Source organism: Hippocampus comes, unplaced genomic scaffold (assembly GCF_001891065.2).
Source record: "Hippocampus comes isolate QL1 unplaced genomic scaffold, H_comes_QL1_v1.1 scaffold99, whole genome shotgun sequence".
In the NCBI taxonomy this organism is placed as follows: Eukaryota; Metazoa; Chordata; class Actinopteri; order Syngnathiformes; family Syngnathidae; genus Hippocampus; species Hippocampus comes.
This window is the reverse complement of record NW_017805134.1, coordinates 542594-564928: the sequence shown is the minus strand read 5'-3', so window position 1 is coordinate 564928 and position 22335 is coordinate 542594. Positions and strand designations below refer to the sequence as shown.

General features: G+C 42.5%; 3 protein-coding genes across 6 annotated transcripts; 1 reads left to right on the top strand and 2 right to left on the bottom strand.

Moving 5' to 3' along the window:
- Positions 1 to 6321: 6321 nt before the first annotated feature.
- On the bottom strand, positions 6322 to 8545 carry mrm2 (mitochondrial rRNA methyltransferase 2). Its single transcript, XM_019866453.1, has 2 exons — positions 8128 to 8545; positions 6322 to 7442 (listed from the first exon to the last, which is right to left on the bottom strand). Exons 1-2 carry the CDS (start codon positions 8402 to 8404, stop codon positions 7009 to 7011), a joined length of 711 nt encoding a protein of 236 aa, XP_019722012.1. The 5' UTR covers positions 8405 to 8545; the 3' UTR covers positions 6322 to 7008.
- Positions 8546 to 8744: 199 nt separating this feature from the next.
- nudt1 (nudix (nucleoside diphosphate linked moiety X)-type motif 1) lies at positions 8745 to 10973 on the top strand. Its single transcript, XM_019866454.1, has 3 exons — positions 8745 to 9008; positions 9775 to 9920; positions 10001 to 10973. The coding sequence occupies exons 1-3, from the start codon at positions 8857 to 8859 to the stop codon at positions 10171 to 10173; spliced, it is 471 nt and encodes a 156-aa protein (XP_019722013.1). The 5' UTR covers positions 8745 to 8856; the 3' UTR covers positions 10174 to 10973.
- On the bottom strand, positions 10927 to 22331 carry snx8a (sorting nexin 8a). Of its 4 annotated transcripts, none has more exons than XM_019866445.1 (14): positions 22256 to 22331; positions 20226 to 20292; positions 19282 to 19409; positions 18321 to 18453; positions 15298 to 15488; positions 13857 to 13977; positions 13536 to 13672; positions 13321 to 13401; positions 13088 to 13248; positions 12884 to 13013; positions 12743 to 12811; positions 12508 to 12657; positions 12261 to 12410; positions 10927 to 11667 (listed from the first exon to the last, which is right to left on the bottom strand). In XM_019866445.1, the coding sequence occupies exons 2-14, from the start codon at positions 20260 to 20262 to the stop codon at positions 11584 to 11586; spliced, it is 1572 nt and encodes a 523-aa protein (XP_019722004.1). In that variant the 5' UTR covers positions 20263 to 20292; positions 22256 to 22331; the 3' UTR covers positions 10927 to 11583. The 4 variants fall into 4 exon arrangements, with proteins under 4 accessions (XP_019722004.1, XP_019722005.1, XP_019722003.1 ...); XM_019866446.1 differs by lacking the exon at positions 22256 to 22331 and adding an exon at positions 20513 to 20530; XM_019866444.1 differs by lacking the exon at positions 22256 to 22331 and having other exon boundaries at positions 20226 to 20487.
- Between the last annotated feature and the right edge of the window lie 4 nt (positions 22332 to 22335).

Here is a 22335-nt window from a genome sequence, read left to right as displayed (position 1 = left end):
AATATTTATAAAGAACACAAGACCGACAAAGTACGACGAAGGACTCTGGTAACAAAGAACCAGGAAAAAGCGAAACCAAAAACGCTTGCAAAAGGCAAGGAACGAGAACAACGTGAATCACTTGGCAAACTCAAAGGACAAGTAAATCGAATACGCAAGAATACAAACCAAAGTATAACAATAAGAACTACTTACATGAAACGATACTTTATGAGTCAAAATGTCAAGACAGAGTCGTGAGCAAGGCTAATAATCTGACAGTCAGTTGTTACCGTGGCCTGGTTTTTAAAGCAGACGGGTAACGAGGCCAGATTAGAGATAAGTGCGATTTGATTTGAAGGCCATCAGTAAATGCTTCTGACCTTCACAATTTTTTTTTCTTTCAAAAAAAAAATCACAGGCTTGTCTTTTAGTCTCTACAGTACCAAAGCAGTGCTGTTACTGTCTCTGAAATCCAGCTTTCTTTTTCTTGGGTGCTGTGGACTCTTCTTCTGTCTCATTATTTGGCCATTTCCCCTTTCTAAAGAAGTTAGCGAGACATTTCTTAGCCACTTATTTTTGCTTGTGGGCTTACTTTTTTTTTTTTTGTGCTATTTTTTTTCACATGACCGAGACAGACGCAGAATGGAACGCACCTTCTATACAAAATTGATCAATGAGATATTTTGAATCTGGCTTGCTTTAAAGGTTTCAATTGTATATTACAGATGCATGTTGGATTTAAGAGCAGCAAAACAAGACGCTCAGTTTCCGTAATAATAAATAAATGAATAAATAAAGTTTGTTTGCACTGGTCTGTACTGGTCTCCCACCGTGATAAAACGTGTCTTGTGTGACTACAAATTACCTCCGCCACTTTGACAATAATTTGAAGGAGGACTGGACTAACGCAAGCGCCTCATCTCCTGCGCCAAAGGAAAAAAAAGCTCTTCTGTGGCCTCCAGACGTGTCCAAAACACCAAACTTATCGATACAATATCTCTCCTTTTCATAAAGCTCTGCAATGCGGGGCACGTGTCGGAAAGGAGAGGCTTGCTTTGCCCTCCAAGGTTTCGTTGGCGGGCTACTTAATAGGCTGCGCTGAGTTTATCAACTCAGATACACTCTGCATGCCATACACCACATTACCTGCATTATGTTTGTAATTATATCTCCTCTGCCATAGCAATGATCCAATGAAAATGAAAAGCAACCACAAGGAGTTGAAGTGCACAAAGACAAAGTTTGCTTAGGACCCAAAACTAGTCATAGATATTGTGCTGCCATTGTAAAGTGGTCACCAACCAATCACCGGGCAGAAATAAACAGCCAAACCCTTGGACACCGATGCACCTTAATTTATAAAATTCTAAACGGTCATGTGAATGCAAAAAAAAAAAAAAAAAAATCAACACTAAAATGTGACATTTCTCTGCATGACTCACTTGTACTCACAGCTGACAATGAGGCACTCTAGAGCGACCACGCCTGCCCGAAACCCCGGTCGACACGCTAGCTGTCAAGTCGGACTGTTAAATGAAAAAGAAAATTCCCTCTTCTTGTTCACTGCGCAACACACATAGCTGACACTGAGGCGCTCTAAAGCGGCCATTTTAGGGTGTAAGGCATAGCTAGTCAGCTAACAGCCTTCAGCAATTCCGCCAGATATCAGTTGAAGCCTACCAAAGCACTCAAGTTCAAATAATCCGGAGGGACTCCAGACAGATGCCAAAGTGTGACATTGGGTGTGTTTTAGCCTCACAAAAAAAAAAAAAAAAAATTCCAGACAGATGCCAAAGTGAGACATTGGGCGTGTTTTAGCCTCACAAAAAAAAATAATAATAATAAATCTGGAAAACCGAAAAGGTGAAAAATACATTCTAGCTCCACAACTGAGTACTCCAGACATCCTAGTCTTTGCACGTTTTCAGCCCAAGAAAGAAGCTAAACCATTCATCGAATGTGGGCCTTCAGCTTTCGAAGCTGTGCTGTAATTGTTAATCATGCTCAACAGAAGGCATGTTTGTGTAAGTCGTGCATTAGATAAAATATGAAATACAAATGAGGCAAATAGTCGGCGCTCCGCCGACAGGAGCTTGGTGAGATCAATGCCTCACTCTGGCCAGCCACGGCAAATAGACTCCGTGGTGCGCCGCTGGAGGCCTGGACATCAATGTCTAGTCAGACCGCTGAAAAGTTTAATCCAATTGCAGCGCCCGGCGAATCCGACTTTACTGACATGTGCGGACCAATTTGTCTCTATCCTTCTTTTCTTTGTATTCCCACGGCGCCCAAGCCATCCAGACTCACATTTTTTGGACTGTGTTTATTATCTGGGGTCCAAATCAAATGACGGTAACTGCTGGGGGGAAACCGAGCGATGGTCGGTCCTGTATCTCAGACATCCGTCTTTCAACTTAACTGTAACCGACAATCACTGCCAATGCGGCTTCGAGTGTCGCCGCGAGACCCGGCCGCTCACTAGAGATGAACAGCATCATTATAAAAGTCTTGGGAATAGCATGTCTCACTTTTAAAAGTAACGGTCCTTGTTTTGTGGCATGGATAGGAGTACAAGATGAGAAACAAACAACGAGAAGACAAGACAGAAGCTGAAGGAAAATAGTTTAATGCACCCATAGACACTTAGTTATATTTACAAATGGATGCTAGTTTGTCTAGCATCTTTCTTATGCCTACACATACAAACATGTTTGGCCTCAAGCCCCTCGTGCCTTAAATGTCGCCCATCGGGGTGTCTGTGACATGCATGCGCGCGCTTACGGACAGACAACGGGGTGCTCTAAAGTAGCAATTGATTACCGTTTCTCAGTTGAGTTTGAGATGGAGAGACGTGTTAAGAGGGACAGATGGCAGATAGATAGGGAAAACGGGACAGAAGGGTTGAGCAGGAGAGAAGAAAACAACGGGCACAACAACAAAACCGTATGAACAAAGATAATAGTTCCACGATGACAGCAACGATACTGGTCTGCTGCTAACATCACCGCAGATAACAAGCAGTTAAGTGTGAAGGACCATCTCCAGAAGAGCACCAGGCATATGGTATAGAGTAATGGTCTCAAACATAGGGCCCGCGGGCTGGGACCGGCCTCCAAGGAGGTTCGATCAGGCCCGCAGGATAATTTAAAAATGAAAAAATGCATAAAAGACACGGAATTAATATTTTTAATCAGGTGTAATTTAGGGAGCATCCACTAGGTGGCACACTGTTTTGATCAGAGTAGAAGACAACATTGTTTTGATCAGAGAAGAAGACAACAGCAGTCTCAGTCTGTCACTGAGACAGACCCAAACACAGCAGACGCTATCAAAGACATGAATACTTTCTTCTTTACACATTTAATAGCACTCTCCTTAGTCTGTAAGGTGTAGGCAGGGTTTAAATTTAGATTTTATATGCACATGTGTAAATGGTTTAAAAATTCCTTTCTTTATAAATCTCGTTTAATCTTAAAGTGCATGACGATATTTTTCAATACCAATTACTGGTTAAAGTTTTGTGCAATCAGTGGGATCAGTTGCAATGCACATATGTGAATGTTAAAAGTAAACACATTGCACATTTGTCTCAGGAAATCTAAGGTTCTTCATTAAATATTTTGTAAAAGATATGTTCATTAAATTTCAACATTTTTCGAATGTTCTTATGCTTCTTTAGACCAAAACAGAGGAAAGACATATTATTTTGGTTATTTATAGCAGAGTATGGTATAATTTTAATGGTCCGGCCCACTTGACATCTACCGAGGCCGTATGTAGCCCGGAATGTGAAATGAGTTTGACACCCCTGGTACAGAGAGAAACTAGACTCTAATTAACATCTGCCTTAAAATAGAAGTTTTGAACGCTCGGTAATCGTAGCCAGACATTACCGGTACTCAAAGTTGAAGTTTGTGTCCTTTCACGCGATACATCATTTTTTCCATCATGTAGCTCGAATGTGGCGACGGAGCATATGATGATGTTGCTGCTTGGGAGGAAGTGGAGGTCACGTGACTGCTTAACAAACAGAAAGGGCCATCGATTGCAGTCGCGACGGAAACAAGCCCCTGAGAGTAGATCTGAATGAAGTGAGTTAATCAACGGTGCAAGCTGCAGACAGCGCGTCAATATTATTGACCCTTCGTAAATATGAGGCGTGTATTCTACCCGTGCCGAGGCTTCCGAGTTACCATGAGCCTTCGGCGCGGAGGCGAAATATACAGCAAAGCTGCGGGTGATTCGTAAAACCGCAGTTTAGTACGCTGTACATTTCACGGAACGCGAGGGTAGTACACGAACAAAATGTGGGAGCCTTTGAAAATCAATCGAGGGCAGGGCAAACGCTTTTCAATGAAAGCGATGAGTCAAATAACATGTCATCAGCCGCTAAAACCTGCAAGAACGTTTGCCACTAAGACACAAGACCTAATCCGTATAAACTGCAAACAATGGCGCAATCCAGTCGTCTCTGAGGGGATAATTACAAGGAAGAAGACAAAAGGCACACTTTGGATGACACTACTACACGGGTACAAATAGATTTTTTTTTTTTTTTAATGATTGTATGATTTTGATTTTTGACTTCATTTCTATTTTTGAACTACTTTTAATGTTCATTTTTTTCTACTTTTTTTTCTCATTTTCTCAATTGTATTCATGTTGTCATTTTTAATATATTGTTTTTATTGTTGATTGGCAGAATTCCAGGAGAACACCCATCAGCGTTGGTAACCTCAATGGAATACACAAATAAAAGTGATGCCATATTATATATATATATATATGTATACATACATACACACACACACACACACACACACACACACACACACACACACACACATATAGATTAGGTTGAGTGAACATTCTCAATTTTCCATCATTCGAAATATGAGTGTCAATGCTTGTTTGTCTATATGTGCACTAAAATTGCCTGGCGACGAGTCCCAAAGTCATCTGGGATAGCCTCCAGCTTACCCACAATCCTCCTAAGGACAAGCTCTATAGAAAAGAAATGCACGCAGTTTTGCGGTGTCGCAAAGGCACATAAATGTCGTGATTATGATAGCACATGTACATTATTTGTGGTACTTAGGGAAGGAAGCGTAAATACATATACAGTAAAAAGTCCATTAGAATTGTGAATGTGCATGCAGGCAACAATGCTGTGACTCTGCATTATGCTGCCACTGACAAAAAGCTCCATTCAATCCCTCACAGAGGACAAGAAAAGCCGCTCCCGAATGGTGGCTTTTGCCTTTTATAGGGAAGAGTCACGCACATTTGTGGCAAAACAAACACAACAGCCTGCTTAATTTAAAGCTTATTAAACTCCAGGAAAGAAAAATTTGGGTGGTTGTTAACCTCATAGTTTTGAGGGTGTAGACAGTGTTGTTCCATTTTTTTTTTTGTTTTGTTCTGGGTCCAAAGATGGACCAGCCCAAAAAAAAAAAAAAAAAAGTCATTCAACTGTCGATGAATCATTTCATCTTAACCAAACATACATCTTCTTACACTTGATGATGATGGATAAAAATGTTCCAAAGTGACAGTGTGACCCGAATGGATCGTTCCCATTGTTTCCAGTCCGGGAAAATTGTCTCCAAATAGAAAAGCGAGCAAAAGTGTGAGAGCCACTGCATGAGAATGACCCCTATGTAGTATTGCAGTGTCTCAAGGCAAGGCGTGCACCAGACTGCTAATATTTCCCCTTTGCCTGACAGCAGCCACACTCTCTGTGCGCCAAGCTCCTCCGCTGTGCTTCTTCCTCGCCATTAGTCATGCAATATGTGAGGCTTCCTCATCAGTCACTCTCAATGACATAGTGAGATATTTCCACATGGCCGCCGGTGCTAATTATTAGCATGAGCAGTGCCGCAAAATGTCTTTTCCACTCCTCGCAAGGCAAACAGCAAAGTAAGTGTGTAGGACAAACACTGTGGGCCAACTAGGAGGTTCATTGGAGCTCTCCGGGCATATGTTTCTTGTAAAGCTTTACATATTTCTAAGCCGGTGGTGCAACACTGTTTGGTTTGCACTTTGCAAGGATGCAAGGATGCAGGGTACATCGTGGACTCTCTCAATCGCCTCAACAGTGCCACCTATTGATGAAAAGGGTAAAGTGCTTCTACCTTTTATTCAAGAGCAGTTCAAACAACCATTCCCAAAATTAGGAGACGATGTTTAATTTTTTTTATTCATTCATTACGATTGTATTCTGTTTTTCTAACAGGTGGCCAATCGTTAAATACTAAAAGTTATTTTTACCGACTATGCAGGAAATTCAGACCTTCACCAACACCGGTGGATGGAACTGGAAAAAATGTTCACCCAAGATTTGTTTAGTTCATGACCCATTTAATTTTGACTAATTTTAATAACTTCGTAAACTGTCAGCGTTTCTTTCATTTCAGTCAATCATAAATTTATTATTTGTATTTCAGACACACAGTAATATACAATACTATTTATTTCGATAAGGTAGGTAGGGTAATATTTTATCCTGATTCATGTTGGGAGACACGTTACAGCAAATCTTGGGGGAAAAAAAAACATTTCAAAAATATCACACCTTAGTTTGCATATTAAATCAGACAAGACATTCTTTTGCTTTTAGTTAATCGTTTTTTTCAATATGGTCATTATCCACTCTTTAACCAGAAGAAGTCATATGGTTCCTCGGTTACAGTAAGGCAAACTGTGTCCATTTTGGTAACAAATATTCTTACAGAAACATTTTCATAAAATGGCAAGCTAAGCTCATGTGATTCGGGAGATATACCAAAATCCGAGCATTTTCAGATGAATTTTTGAAGGTCTGGAAGATGGCAATTAGTCTCAAATGTGGATCAAATCTAGACTGACGCATGGTTTGACATAACCTTGTAAACACAACGCACACTTGAATCAAAATTCTTTAAGACAAAACATTCGTGCTAAAGTTGAAGTTATAGCCGTGGGGGGAAAAAAAATACGGCTCATCCCAAACAGTAAATATATTGTCCTTGGTCGAGGTAATGAAGTCTATGAATTGACTGGTTTCCTGTAGTTTCTGGCTAGGAAATACCTCTCCGCAGAGTCCTTGCGACTCGCATGTGGCTTTAAACTCCGAACGCTCCCAAACACGAGACAGAGTTTGTCCTGGAGATGGCAGGTCAGGGCGCCGTCCCAGTATTTGCACAGCAGAGAGCCTCCGGGGTGCAAAATCATCTCGGCCAAGTCAAGCAGCGACGAGCACAAGCCGATGAGTCTCTCGTGGTCCAGGTCCCGGAAGCCGCTGGCATTGGGCGCCATGTCACTGAGGAGGACATGAGCCCGGCCGCCGGGCAGGACCTCAGACAGCTTGGCATGTGTGGCGGGGTCGGCGACATTGTGGTTGGACAGAAAGTGGGCGCCATCCAGAGGTGGTATGTTTAGGAGGTCAATGCCGACGACTGTACCCCGGGGTAACGTTGGATCTTCAGTTAAAACACACTAATGTTAATTTATCTATCTTGAAGTGGATATGCATGCAGAAAATGCACAGCAGTAATGGACATGCCAATATGTAACACATTATCTTGTCAAACTGTCTACAATGCAGCTTGGACAGCAGTGATTTTCAAAGTATGGTACAGTTCCCTCAAAATGTTTTGGGACAGCAAGGATAATTCCTTTGATTTTGTTGTATACTGAAGACAATTGGGTTTCACACTGAAAGATGAATACGAAACAAAAGGTCAGAATTCCAGCTTTTATTTCATGCCATTAACATCGAGATGTGTAAAATAACTCGGGGAAGAGCACCTTTTGTTTGCAGCCACCCACTTTTCAAGTGAGCAAAAATACCGGAACGGACATTATTAATTAAATGAACTTAAAGTGAATAGCATTTAATATTTGGTGTCTTCACCAAGACTTCACCAGACTGTTGGAGTCTTTATTTGAAATGTTTTTCCAAGCCTTTATTGCGGCCTTTTTCAGTTATTGTTTCTGTGGAGTTATTTTGTTATTTTTGTATTACACTTTTCCGGACTTTTCTTTTCTCTTTACTTATTCACCGAACTGCTCTGATGTACAGTTTATACGCAAGACATGTAAAGTTATTTCTTGGCTAGCCAAACAACGCTTCATTTAATTACTAATCCCGAAAAATGCACTCACCGGTCCCCGCTGAGTTGACCCGGTGCACAGCAACCTGGCTCCAGGCTCCGGGCGCCGTCCCGCAATCCACCACGCAGCTTCCCGGTTGCAAGAGACGGAACTTGTCGTCGATTTCCAGCAACTTGAAGGCGCTCCGGCAGCGGAAGTTTAGAGCCTGAGAAGCTTTGACGTAAGGGTCGTTCGTCTGCCGCGCAAGCCACCTGCGCTCCGCGTTGCTTTTCTTCTTCTGGAGGCGACAAGACGAATGCAAAAATCTCCGGTGGAGAAGACAAAACATGTTTTGGAATCAAATTTGGAGGGCAAAAGTGACCAGGGAGAGTAACAGGAACTCGGTTGAGCTGCGCATGCGTCGAAGTGTTACTTTCACGTGAATGGCGTGCATCAACTAATATATGTCCCCTGAAACAAGACAATGATGCTACGTAGTCGACGTTTACTGTATTCGTTTTAGTTTGATTGAACTAGACAATTAGCCTCCTTCGCGGGCGTTTGTTGTTTTCTTTCAACACAATATATAATTCGTGGTTCGTTTTCGACTTGTGTCAGGACTGAAGTTGTTAATTTGTTTTAGTGTAGGAACCTTTCACGTTTGTTTCGAGTCGATTGTATTACGGAGAGATACACTGAAAGCGGGAATTTATTTATTGAGCAAAAAGAAATAGGACGTAACTTTGACGTGTCCTATCGGTCGACGTAATTGCAGTCGAATCCTCTATTGAGACAGGTGGGATGCTGACTTCCAAGCTCCTGACTCTGGTTCTGGTGGTCGAGCCTGGCAGGGTGCTACTGGGCATGAAGAAGCGAGGATTCGGGGCTGGGAAATGGAATGGTTTTGGGGGCAAAGTCCAAAGTGGAGAAACTGTTGAAGAAGGAGCAAGAAGGTCCGTTCATATTTGACAAGGAGATGATATTGTTGGTATATACTGTTCTATAAACTTTTGTTTCATGCATCTCGTCTTAGCAGTAGACTGTCATCACAGTAAATATCACATGCTTAAAAATAATTTGTGTATATGGTAGTGTGCCTTTGGTTCATATAATGAAAGAACATTTTCTCAATAGTAATATTTGTTTATTATCCATCAATCTATCCATCCATTTTCAAATCTGCTTATCCTCACAAGAGTTGCAATCTTAGGGCACAGATAGACGAACAACCATTTGCGTTCACAATCACACCTAGGGAGAATTTGGAGTTCCCAGTCAACCTGCCATGTATGTTTTTGGAATGTGGGAGGAAACCTGAGTACCCGGAGAAAACCCACGCAGGCACAGGGAGATCATGCAAACTCCACACAGGAAGGTTGAAGCTGTGCACTGCGAGGCCGGCGTGCTCACCAGTCGACCGCCATGCCGCCATTTATGTTTATTATTGTATTAAAATGATTTGACAAACTCAAAACGTTTTATGAGTGTGTCAAACTTGCTTTGGTCACAGGTCACCATGTCCACATTGTTTCCGTCAGGGGGCCATGATGACCATATAACTGTATAATAACTAGGGATGTTAGATACTTTTTCAGACCTATACCAGTATGAATTTTCACTCTGAGTACTCACAGAGTGATTTCACGATAACAAAACATTGGGAACACATTCTGTGTGTATGTGTCCATTCATTTCAATTTGTTTTTCCTTTTGGGTCAGAGAACTCCTTGAAGAGAGTGGCCTCACAGTGGACACACTAGAAAAGGTTGGAAACATCCAATTTGAAATGGTCAGTGATGCGCAGCTGCTCGACGTCCATATTTTTAGGGCCGACTCGTACAATGGAGAGCCAACGGAAACGGAAGGTAAGAGTTTCCACAGCACCAGTTTTATGAAGCTTTTAATTGAGAACATGTTGCAAACTTTCACTTTCCCCATGCTGTAGAAATGAGACCTCAGTGGTTCGACCGTGACAAAATCCCTTTTGACCAAATGTGGCCCGATGACAAGCTGTGGTTCCCGCTGCTGCTACAGAAGAGGAAATTTGCAGGCTACTTTCAGTTCCAGGGCCACGACGTCATTCTGAGCTACAAGCTGGATGAGGTGGAGGAGTTGTGAGATGCTCGGAAGCTGCGTGGGAGGTGTCGCATTCCTCAGTGTTCAGCCAACACTCCGAAGTACTGATGTGAAAAATATCCTGTGCTAGAAATTGCCATTGCCGTTACGCAAGAAATTTCATGTGAATGCTGAAGAGGACTTAGGCCAAAGCTGCATCTCATGAAATGAGTCTGGCGACTTGGTGCCTAAGTTGAAATGAGAAACTTCTTTTCATCAAACCAAAGCTTTGTCTAATCGAAAAAAGCGGCATAGCTTTGTCAAATAGAAAAACAACGTGGCTTTATGCCATCCTGTGACATCCACAGGTAACACCAAACCTTTTTGTGTGTCACTTGTGGATTCTCAGTACAACACTGACTTGGGGAGTTCAGAACAATCAGATCATAAAATGTACGAAATGCCCATCCTTATCTCATCACAAGCTAGCATGAAAATCTGCCCCCTAACGGTTGTGAGCAGCCTAAGTGCAATCGCATCTGTAAAGCAACAGCGTTGTTTAATTGCAAAAGTCACTTAAATGTTGGTTAGGAATGTTGGCTCTGCTTTTAAGTGCAAAAAAAAAGTTTTTTGTTGGTTACACGATTAAAAAACACAAAACAGGCATTTTCATTCTTTATTCCTCAGTGGAGCAAAATATCAACAGATTCATCAGTCATCTCTGAGTTAATTTCCTATAAAATGCCACCAAAATGAATGTTTGTGCAGTATTGTTTGGAAGCTGTGCAAATCAGACCAAGGGTTCCTTTTTTTTTCCAGGAGGTGTCTTTTTGTTTTTTTATAAGAATAAAAGTGTTCCAAAACAGCTTTGAAACTCATCACCTGGTTGGTCGGATTCATACTTTACATATTGCACATCTGGAGTGAGAAGTGTAGTGTCATTCCAAAGCTCAGCTCGCGTTGAAACGGTATTGTGCATGTTGGAGCGTCGGCCCCTTGAATTAGCTTTTCAACCAAAGCATGTGGGAGTTGTCATGTCAACGATGAGCAAACTGCATAAAACAAGGCGGCAAAATGGGAAGCAAACAGATAAAGATGTGTATCATCTGTATCAAATATCGGAATTCTGGGAGCAAAAATAAACAGTGTTCCCAGGATTTAAATAAAGTAAAATACTCGATTTTATTCCCTCCACTTGTTATGCAATAACTTAAGAACATAAAGGGCAGGAATGTCCACTGTGCTACCTGGTCCCTTACAGCCTGGAGAATTTCCTTCCGAGTTGGCAGTAAAAGTTTAATTTGGACATTGGGAGCATTAGCCGACAGCCAAAATGTCAAAAGGCCAAACCTAATAAACCCAAATGGAGAGTGGTAGGAAAAACCACTTGTAGTGAAATGTGTGCTGTGCAATTGAAAGCTTTTTTTTTCTTTTTAAACCCCGCCCAGTTTCCCTTTTGCGTCACGAACCCATTTATTCGAGGGCGGGTTTCAAGCCGTTGTTTTCAACGAAGAGGCAGCTGAGCTTGGGCTGGAGTTCATTCCACACCGCGCCCATCTGGAAAGAGAGTAACATCTTATTTTTCCATCATTTGGTATGATGCTTATAATAGAACAATAGAAACAAAACAAAAAAAAAATCGATTGGAGAGGGGCGGAAAAAATAAAGTATTTGGACTCATCATTCAAAACCTTCCTGACACTCATAGCAGGATATGAACAAAATATTTCATATTATGGTTCAGTTAAACGTTTTACAAAGAACACCTCCATTATGGGGGGGGGGGGGTTCCACTATCCTCTGTTACTCGCTGAAAAACTCACCTATTGCCTCGAGGCTAAGTTAATCAACTCCCAATCACAAAAATCTCATCTCTCAATTGAGATTAAAAAATTCAACATCGAGGACCTATTGTACGCGATTCCTTTTCTGTACAGACGGGGCTTTGGCGCCATCTTGTGGCATTTTAGAGTGTTTCAGAAAGCACACAAAAATAATACAACAACGTGATACCTCCCTCCACGTCAAAAAAACAAATATCTGGCCATAGTTTCCAAAGAATAAGATGTGAATTTCTGAGTAGAGACCAACGAATATGTAGGCAATGGCCGCATAAGCGGAAGTATTCTAAATAGAAAGCACAGCGTTACCTCTCGGTGTCCTTGCACCTGGGAGTTGACAAAGGCTCCCAGGATGTGGGAGGTGATTGGCAAGTAGGTGAAGATGAGCTGCGTCTCTTGGTGGAGGCAGAACAGAGAAAAGTAATTCCGCAACTCCATGATCTGTATGGCAGTCTCTTGCTAGAAATAGAATCAAAGGACGAGAACAGAAAAAACATGAGCACCCTTTATCAACATTTCCTTTCATTTCTCAGCGGATAGGACGTACGAGTCTAACCTGAACAATCCGCGATTCGAGCTGCTCCATGGATGCGTGCTCTTTGGGCTGCACGGTGGTGCTCATCATCTGCCTCTTCATCACGCTGTACTTGTAAAGCGCCCGCTGATGCTCGTGGAGCACGCCCTTCTCGTGGCGCTCGCACAAGTCCTGGAGTGGACGAGTGATGATTACGTCTCTTTTATTTTTTACACCTTCAAGAAACCTAATTGGCAAACGCCAAGAGGCACTCAACTCTGTACGACTGCAGCAAATCCAGGAAAAGATTCAGCCTTTCCACGACGTCATCCTCTTCCCGCCTGCACTGAGGACATGGAAGCAAAGCGATGTTTACTTCCCGTTGACACGTTGAGATTGGGAGATTGCGCCTTGTTACCTGCTGAGCCGCTTTATCCGAGAGCACGGCAAATTCCACCGATAGACTTTTGAGAGACTGACACAGACGGCTCCATGTACTCTGTGACGAGGCCAGCGACGGAAGGGACGACGTGTCGGAGCTCAGCGTGCTGTGGAGAAAAAGATGACAAAAATGAATTTTCCAGACCAATGAAATTACGCTTGTGCAAGAACAAAAAAATACCTGAGCTCCCTGCCAAACATGAGGAGGTCACTGGCGTTCCCCTTGGAACGCTCGGCGATCCTCTCGGCTCGCTCGCGCAGCTTGCAGAAGCTGTTGTGGATGTTCTTGATCAGCTCTCTGCTCACCGAGAACTGTGCCTGGATGTCGGCAGGGAGGTATTCCTGGGGAAACGCGCCAAATATCCCATGAGCTTTTGCCGGGAAGCCGCCAGGTCTTTCAATGAATTCACAAACCTTTGCCAGAGTTGCGTTTTTGTTTGTCATGAACTCGTCGCCTGTTTTCTTGTAACCATCACGCAGCCTTATCTGGACATCCTGTTTGTGAAGCGTGTTGAAAATGGAGCGGGCGAGGGGGGGAATAAGGGACAATGAATGACTGGAAGTTGCCATGGCGGTATCACTCCTCGTTTTGCAGAGCCAGCAAAGTTTGGACAAAGGAAAAGGCATACAGAGCCGCTGAAGGTGAAGAAGGTCTTGACCAGCTCATCCTCTGAGAAGAAAGGGTGCTGCGCCACCAAGTTGAGGAATCTGCCCAGCGCGCGCCTCCTCGCCTCGATGAAATCCCGCTCGGAAACCGACGTCAGGACTGCGGCAAAAAGCCTTTGTTTCATTACAGGTCTCAGCAAGTAATATTAAGTGCTTTGCTGGGCTGTGTGGCCCAACAAGTTAAGGATATGAAAAGGAAATGGGTTACATCGCAATCAAACTGTCAAGATGGACATCCTGTTTTGTTGAAGGAGTGGAGAATGTGGAGAGTTGACACACTGTACCTCCTTTCAACATTCTTTTGGGCGGAAGCGAAGGCACAACTCTGTAGGCGAATTTCTGAAGCAGGATCTCGTGGAAGACGTCGAAGTCGCTGTAGCGTCGATAAACGGACATTTTGTAACGCTGGAGGGAAAGACAAAAAAAAAAAAAATTGTCAGACATTGGATGCAAAAAAATTGTCAGAGATTGGATGCAATGTGGTTGTTTGCGGTTAATTTCATTTCAGTGCATTTCAAGAGCCCAATGGCAGTATCGTGCAAAAGTCAAGAACAAAATATTCAGATGGGTGCACGAACTGAGCCAAACTGTTAATTAACGTAAAAACAATTATGATACAGTATTTTGTCTTATTGATCTATTTGCTGACGAGCAGACGGACAGTGTCATTGGGATTGTGAATGCAGTATAGCAGTGGTCCCCAACGATCGGTCTGCGGACCGGTACCGAGCCACACAAAGACAGACCTGCGAGCTGTGAGCAAATTTACTCCATCGGATGTGGCGGAAAGATGTGCGGGACTCTAGCCAATCTGAATCGCCCTTCTAAAATTGCTTTGCAAGTTGAAATAAACAGAATCTGCCATTAAATGAAAGAAGAATCAGCAAAGAGAAAGTAATTGTAACAAATTGGACAGGTAAACGCGTAGCTGACGGGCAGCCGTGACTTCCGAAGATGAAGCTATTTGACAAGGGAAGTTCCCCCTTAGTGGTATCGCGAGGAGGAAGCTGTTGTGCATGGTATGTCGTCAAAAAACAGGCAATTCAAGAAAGCTGTTAAATCATTTGAACAAGTGGCACCCAAGCGATCATGTGGAAAGCATGAAAATGCGACAAGTTTGCACAGCCTGCCCACCACGTCAACATTAGCAGTTTAGTCGCTAATAACTAGCCGGCAGTAACTGGGTGAAAGCAGCAATCGATCGTGTCATCTTTTGATCAGTAGCAATGATCCTAACGATGTACGGAAGATCATCACGTAAAAATTATTTCCGATTTGTCCATTTATTTATTACTCATTGTGTTATTTTATTTTATTCTACATTTGTTGTACAGTAGAATAGCACTGTTTGAAATGAATGACAAAAAAAAAAAAAAACTACTGAATGAAATGTTTAATTACTCTATAATTATTTTTGTTGTCAGTACCAGTGTTTGAAAACTGGAAATTCAAAAGTCGTGGAAAAAAAGAAGGAATAGCATGTACTTGTCTCAACTGGTCCGTGACACAAAAAAGTTGGGGTCCACTGCTGGACAGTAGCAGTGATACCATAGTGATCTAAACGTAATGTATTATACATTATATCCTTCATTTCATTTTCTGGCTTTTTATAATGTAACTTTGGCACACGTGTGGATTTACATTTTTAAAAAAACACTCGAACAAAGATGTAACTAGTCAAAAAGCTAAAGCTATTTACTTCCGACAGTTCAATCGCTTCCTTACCAGGGTGGTGACCTGGTACTCCACATGCTTGAGGAACAGGCCTTTCTTCTCCGGTATGAGCTCCACCTTGACCGCATCTCTGTTCAGCAGCCTGTCCAGGTTTAGGGACAGCGTCAGCACGTCCTGCTCAGCTTCCTGCATCCTCAGCGCGCGCAACTCACTTGGCTCCCCCAGCTGAGGCTTTGGAAACTCTGGAACGCACACAGCCGCACCCCCCCTCAACTTCTAATATTTACACGAACGCGGCTACAAACTACGCTACTCCTGTACTCAGCTATAGTGAAGCAATGCCTCGCATGTAAGGAATGCCGCTATCTCACATATTGGACAGAATACGTGCGGGCGGGACTGATCTTTCATTCACCACATCCCCATGCATTCTGATATGGCTAAGAATTGAATCTAATCTCCTGCAAAAAAATTCTGAAAACTGGTTCTTGCACACGGAGGAAGTTTCAGGCAGTTGGCCGTTATATAGACCACACCTGAAATAACAGAGAGGGCCTTAAATAATACCACAAAAGACTTGACGCAACCCTGGCAAATGGCTACCGACAGTCTGTGTGTGTGTGTGTGTGTGTGTGTGTGCGTGTGTGTGTGTGTGTGTGTGTGTGTGTGTGTGTATTGAAACTTGCACTATTTTATAGGAGAAGTCAAGTCAAATCTGATTAAGATTGTGTTCGTGGAATATTTATTAAGCATAAAAATCCACTTGTTTTTATCCATCACAGGGGGGCGGCCATTTTGCCACTTGCTGTCAACTGAAAATGACATCAGAGTGCCTCCGAGTTCATTCAGGTAACAACCAATCATGGCTCACCTGTTTTCTGTGTTTGGTCATGTGACATGTGTAAGCCAAGCCGTGATTGGTTGTTATGTGAGACCTGATCAACTGTGATTTCAGTCAACAGCAAGCGCCAAAATAGCCACCCAAAGAGACAGATTTTAAAAATAAATAAACCTTTTTGATTCCCCCATTCCCTCCATAAACACACACACACACACACACACACACACACACACACACACACAAACTGGTATTTAAACAGGGGTGTAATACCCTTTCTCCACCACACTGTATGTGGTCGCAAAATGAGCCACCAATAACCTTAGAGGGGATGGCTCAAATGACCCGTGAACAACCAGAAGAGTGACCAAACTACTCATTCAGCAAGACATTCACTTTTCACATCCTTATCCACCTTTTATGTAGTTCTCCAAGACTTTGGGACCCGGCTGCTTTCCTTGCTGGGCGGCAGCGATTAAAGCGAGCGCTTTGTAGAGCGACAGCTTGCTCAGGGATCCATCGGCGCCCGCGTCAACGTGTTGGGCGATCTGAGAGTGGGACCAAACAAAGAGGGTCAGCGACAAACACGTCACCGTCCCACGAGTTATAATGTGGTTGCAAAGGTGTGCACACCCTCTTGTAACTGTAATGTGGCTGTGTTCAGAATTAACCAATCACATTGAAACGCATTGAATGGGAGTCAACCATGGGACCACTCAATTGCGCCTGATGAACCTCAAATGAATTTCAGATGTTCTAGGAGGCTTTTCCTGACTTTTTTTTTCTTCTTCTAGCAGAAGCCTGAAACATGTGTGCACATTGACTGCCATTTCCTGTCGTTTATAATCCCCTCCTCCAGTCTAAGGCACCCATTTCTGAAGAAAAACAGTCCCACTGTACTTAACCTTTTGGAATCATGGCCATAAAGTTCAACCTTGGTTTTCATCAGACCGTGACACATTTTCCCCTGTATTGGTATTGGCAATTTTGCTGTGTTCTGACAGCCATTTGACCTGAGTTTGAATGGGAAACATCTAAATTGGACACAAAGGAAATAGCAGCATTTGATGACAGAAATAGTAGGAGCGATGTAAAGAGCAACCCGAAAACAATTCTCATGACAATGACAACAAGGTTCAGTGGACCTGAAGGTAGGTCATGAACTTGAACAAGGGTACAACACACTAAATTACAGGATGCAAACCACTCATTAGCAAGAAGAATAAGAAGGCCAGAATCTAACAAAAAGTACAAAGAGGAGCCTTAAAGAGTTGTGTGGACTGATGGGATGGGAAGAAGAGCCGTAATAAAAAGCCACAAAACATTTAAGCCACAGTGCTTGCTGCATATAATAACGACATTGTATAGCACCTCACCTGGGTTTGAATTGCCTTGGACAGTTTCGTGCTTTCGAGTAACCTTTGAAACACTTCACCCAGAACTCTCTCATCGTTTGGGCAGCAGACGGCCTCGTACACCTCTCTGTAATAAGAAGGAACTGAGCCTGCAAAGGAAAAGACGATGGTTAGATTTTAAACAAGTGAACAAAAATTAACAATCTGCCCTTCAAACCATCTGTGTTTTATGGCTGCCGACAGTGTGTGTGTGTGTGTGTGTGTGTGTGTGTGTGTGTGTGTGTGTGTGTGTGTGTGTGTATTGAAACTTGCACTATTTTATAGGAGAAGTCAAGTCAAATCTGATTAAGATTGTGTTCGTGGAATATTTATTAAGCATAAAAATCCACTTGTTTTTATCCATCACAGGGGGGCGGCCATTTTGCCACTTGCTGTCAACTGAAAATGACATCAGAGTGCCTCCGAGTTCATTCAGGTAACAACCAATCATGGCTCACCTGTTTTCTGTGTTTGGTCATGTGACATGTGTAAGCCAAGCCGTGATTGGTTGTTATGTGAGACCTGATCAACTGTGATTTCAGTCAACAGCAAGCGCCAAAATAGCCACCCAAAGAGACAGATTTTAAAAATAAATAAACCTTTTTGATTCCCCCATTCCCTCCATAAACACACACACACACACACACACACACACACACACACACACACACAAACTGGTATTTAAACAGGGGTGTAATTCCCTTTCTCCACCACACTGTATGTGGTCGCAAAATGAGCCACCAAGAACCTTACAGGGGATGGCTCAAATGAACCTTTAACAACCAGAAGAGTGACCAAACTACTCATTCAGCAAGACATTCACTTTTCACATCCTTATCCACCTTTTATGTAGTTCTCCAAGACTTTGGGACCCGGCTGCTTTCCTTGCTGGGCGGCAGCGATTAAAGCGAGCGCTTTGTAGAGCGACAGCTTGCTCAGGGATCCATCGGCGCCCGCGTCAACGTGTTGGGCGATCTGAGAGTGGGACCAAACAAAGAGGGTCAGCGACAAACACGTCACCGTCCCACGAGTTATAATGTGGTTGCAAAGGTGTGCACACCCTCTTGTAACTGTAATGTGGCTGTGTTCAGAATTAACCAATCACATTGAAACGCATTGAATGGGAGTCAACCATGGGACCACTCAATTGCGCCTGATGAACCTCAAATGAATTTCAGATGTTCTAGGAGGCTTTTCCTGACTTTTTTTTTCTTCTTCTAGCAGAAGCCTGAAACATGTGTGCACATTGACTGCCATTTCCTGTCGTTTATAATCCCCTCCTCCAGTCTAAGGCACCCATTTCTGAAGAAAAACAGTCCCACTGTACTTAACCTTTTGGAATCATGGCCATAAAGTTCAACCTTGGTTTTCATCAGACCGTGACACATTTTCCCCTGTATTGGTATTGGCAATTTTGCTGTGTTCTGACAGCCATTTGACCTGAGTTTGAATGGGAAACATCTAAATTGGACACAAAGGAAATAGCAGCATTTGATGACAGAAATAGTAGGAGCGATGTAAAGAGCAACCCGAAAACAATTCTCATGACAATGACAACAAGGTTCAGTGGACCTGAAGGTAGGTCATGAACTTGAACAAGGGTACAACACACTAAATTACAGGATGCAAACCACTCATTAGCAAGAAGAATAAGAAGGCCAGAATCTAACAAAAAGTACAAAGAGGAGCCTTAAAGAGTTGTGTGGACTGATGGGATGGGAAGAAGAGCCGTAATAAAAAGCCACAAAACATTTAAGCCACAGTGCTTGCTGCATATAATAACGACATTGTATAGCACCTCACCTGGGTTTGAATTGCCTTGGACAGTTTCGTGCTTTCGAGTAACCTTTGAAACACTTCACCCAGAACTCTCTCATCGTTTGGGCAGCAGACGGCCTCGTACACCTCTCTGTAATAAGAAGGAACTGAGCCTGCAAAGGAAAAGACGATGGTTAGATTTTAAACAAGTGAACAAAAATTAACAATCTGCCCTTCAAACCATCTGTGTTTTAGACTGCATGTCCTCTTTGGGTGGCAGGTGAGTTGGAGCCTACCCTGTTGAAATTCAAACCCACAATCACAGTACACCTACGGACAATTTAGTCTTCAATGAAAATTTGGAATGTGGGAGGAAGCCCATGCAAGAACGAGGACATGCAAATTACAAACAGGAAAGCCAGAGCCCAGATTTGAACCCAGGAGCTGGACGTGGTAACCATTCCATCATCGTGTTCTGCCTCATCATCAGAAATCATATCGTGACTTAGACCTCAGCATGTGACAGTTGTGACTTAGTTTATGATCAACCCGTTCATGGTGGCTCAACTCGCATAATTTCACTTTTATTTTCACTTAAATCCTGGCATAAAGTGCACAGTTAGCTTTCCCCCCGCAACTGCATTTTATGTAAAATAGCCTAAAACATCAATTTGTGCAATGGAATTATTACAATCATTTGGCTTCAACTGCGCACCAAATTAACATCACCTTTTAACGAAACGGCATCAAAACGTTATCGGTTTACTAATTTGTTTTTGTCAGTAACGTGCAGGTGGAACAAAAATACAAGTTCAAAACACCGACTTCTTGTCGTTACTTCAACCGAGTGACCCCACGCCCAACGCAATCGTTACAACTAACTTTAGCTTCGCCGGTTCTACACACGCTGCAAAAGTAAAAAAATAGTTTCGAAGTTGCAAAAGAGCGCAAAAAGAGAACGACGCGAGGACTAAATGTACATAGCGTACCTTCATTGATCTCTTCAGCCATGGCTCGGACTGTCATGTGAGCGCAAGAGCACCTCCATGTGATTTCCTGCAGAAGCGAAAAAAAAGTCATTTATTTCTTAAAGTTGTAGTAGGCTGCTTCTGGTGTAAAGTCCATACGACTAATGGCCACAATAAAGTGTAAGGCTGTCAGCTGTGACGACAAACGTTTTATGAAGTTTTAAAATGGTCTTTGTGAAAGCGTTTGTAGCTAATGCATCCAATCGTATTTATTCCATATGAAGCGGGTTTGCAAATAGCTTTCATACTTATCAATGGCGGATTTCTGTCTTCTGTATGTCTTCGGGCAGTAGGCAGGGGACACTCAGAACCAGTTGCCAGCCAATCGCAGGGCACACAGAGACGAACAACAATCCGCACTCACACTCACACTTAAGGACAATGTGTTGTGTTCAATCCGCCTGTCATGCATGTTTTTGGAATGTGGGAGGAAATCGGAGTACCCGGAGAAAACTCACGCAAGACCGGGAAGAACATGCAAACTCCACACAGGGAGGCTGGAGCCGGAATCGAACCCTGCACTTCTGCACTGTGCGACTGACGTGCTAGCATCACCGGGCCACCCACTATAAAATTATATATTTTAAAAACACAATTTTTATCAAGCACAGTATGATTGATTTTGTAACAGTAAATTAAAAAAGACGTTGAATTATACTTCAGAATTAGGATAATCATGGGGCGGGCCCGGGTTAACGATGTCACAAAACGTTTCTACTGTACTGTATAGTGAAATAGTGCTGATCTCGTCTGAATTTTATCCCAAATCTAGGCCTGTTTAGGTGAACACAAAGTTTATATGGTACAGTATTTCTGTTGCATGAATGGCAACAGGTGGATACTGAGATTTACTGAATCTACTGCCATCTAGTGGAGGAATATTTTATTGTTCTGCCTGTCAACTACGTCTAGTGTAGATTGATGAAGCAAGATACATTATTTGAAGGAAATAAAACTATTTTATACCTTAATGTGAAATTGGATAATTTCCTGCGACACGCCGGATGATCTCTCATGGCACATTGATGTGAAAAAGAATTCCACATCGTTATGTTTGCACCAATTTAACAAGAGAATTTACACCTGCAGACTAGTCTTTTTTTACACAATAAAAGGATACCAAATTATGGCTTGTCACATTCTGAACTAGTCAGCCCCTAACCCATTTCGTTTGGGTCGCAGACAGCTAAGTTTCCTCGTAACTTCCAGTGGCGTGTGAACTGCCTCTCTTGATATAATGTCACAGCTATAGTAAATACATTTGTTTTGTGTTTTATTCTATAATAATTTGACTGAGCAAAGTGCAACTGTTCCATTTGTCAGCATCATTTACATAATTTCCTAAAAAGAAAACAAACCATTGATGTTCCCCTCATTTACAAAGAGATCAAAACTGACATACGAGTCACGTAATTTGAATCCTAAATTTTGCTGTATCCATTTTAGTCGAGGGCAGTACAATGGCCTAGTTGTTTATCTGCCTCACAGTTCTGATGTTCAGGTGTCAACTTCGACTCCTGCCCACCCTGCAGAAATGCATGTTCTCCTCCAGTGGCGTGCTGAAATCCAAATGTCGTCAAAATACAATACATTTATTTATATAGCGCTTCCACGACAGCTGTCGCTGGAACAACGCGCTTTACAGAGCATTTAACTGAAAATAATACAACACAAAACGTGACATCAAATATTAACAATTAATACAGCCTTTGCTGCTCCCACAACAGTTCAACAAAATCACAAAAAATATTACACTTCTTTGACAGTCTGTTGTGTTTGTATTTTACAGTTTAATTTTGTCGCATTCAAGTATGTTAATAAATACAGCAATAAAAAAAACAATAACAACAATGAGGATTCGACGTAATGTATTGCTTTTGGGCCGAGATCAAAGAAACTGATCTGAAATTGCCATCAGTACATTTTGGGAAAAATTGCCATTTCTCCGACGGTCCATGAATGTATCTTCATCTCGCAATACGGTAGATTACCTGTTGGTGGCGCTAATGCATCATTTTGGATTGATTAGGGGAGGAGGAAGAGGGGTGGACGTGAGTTGACTTGAGTTCTT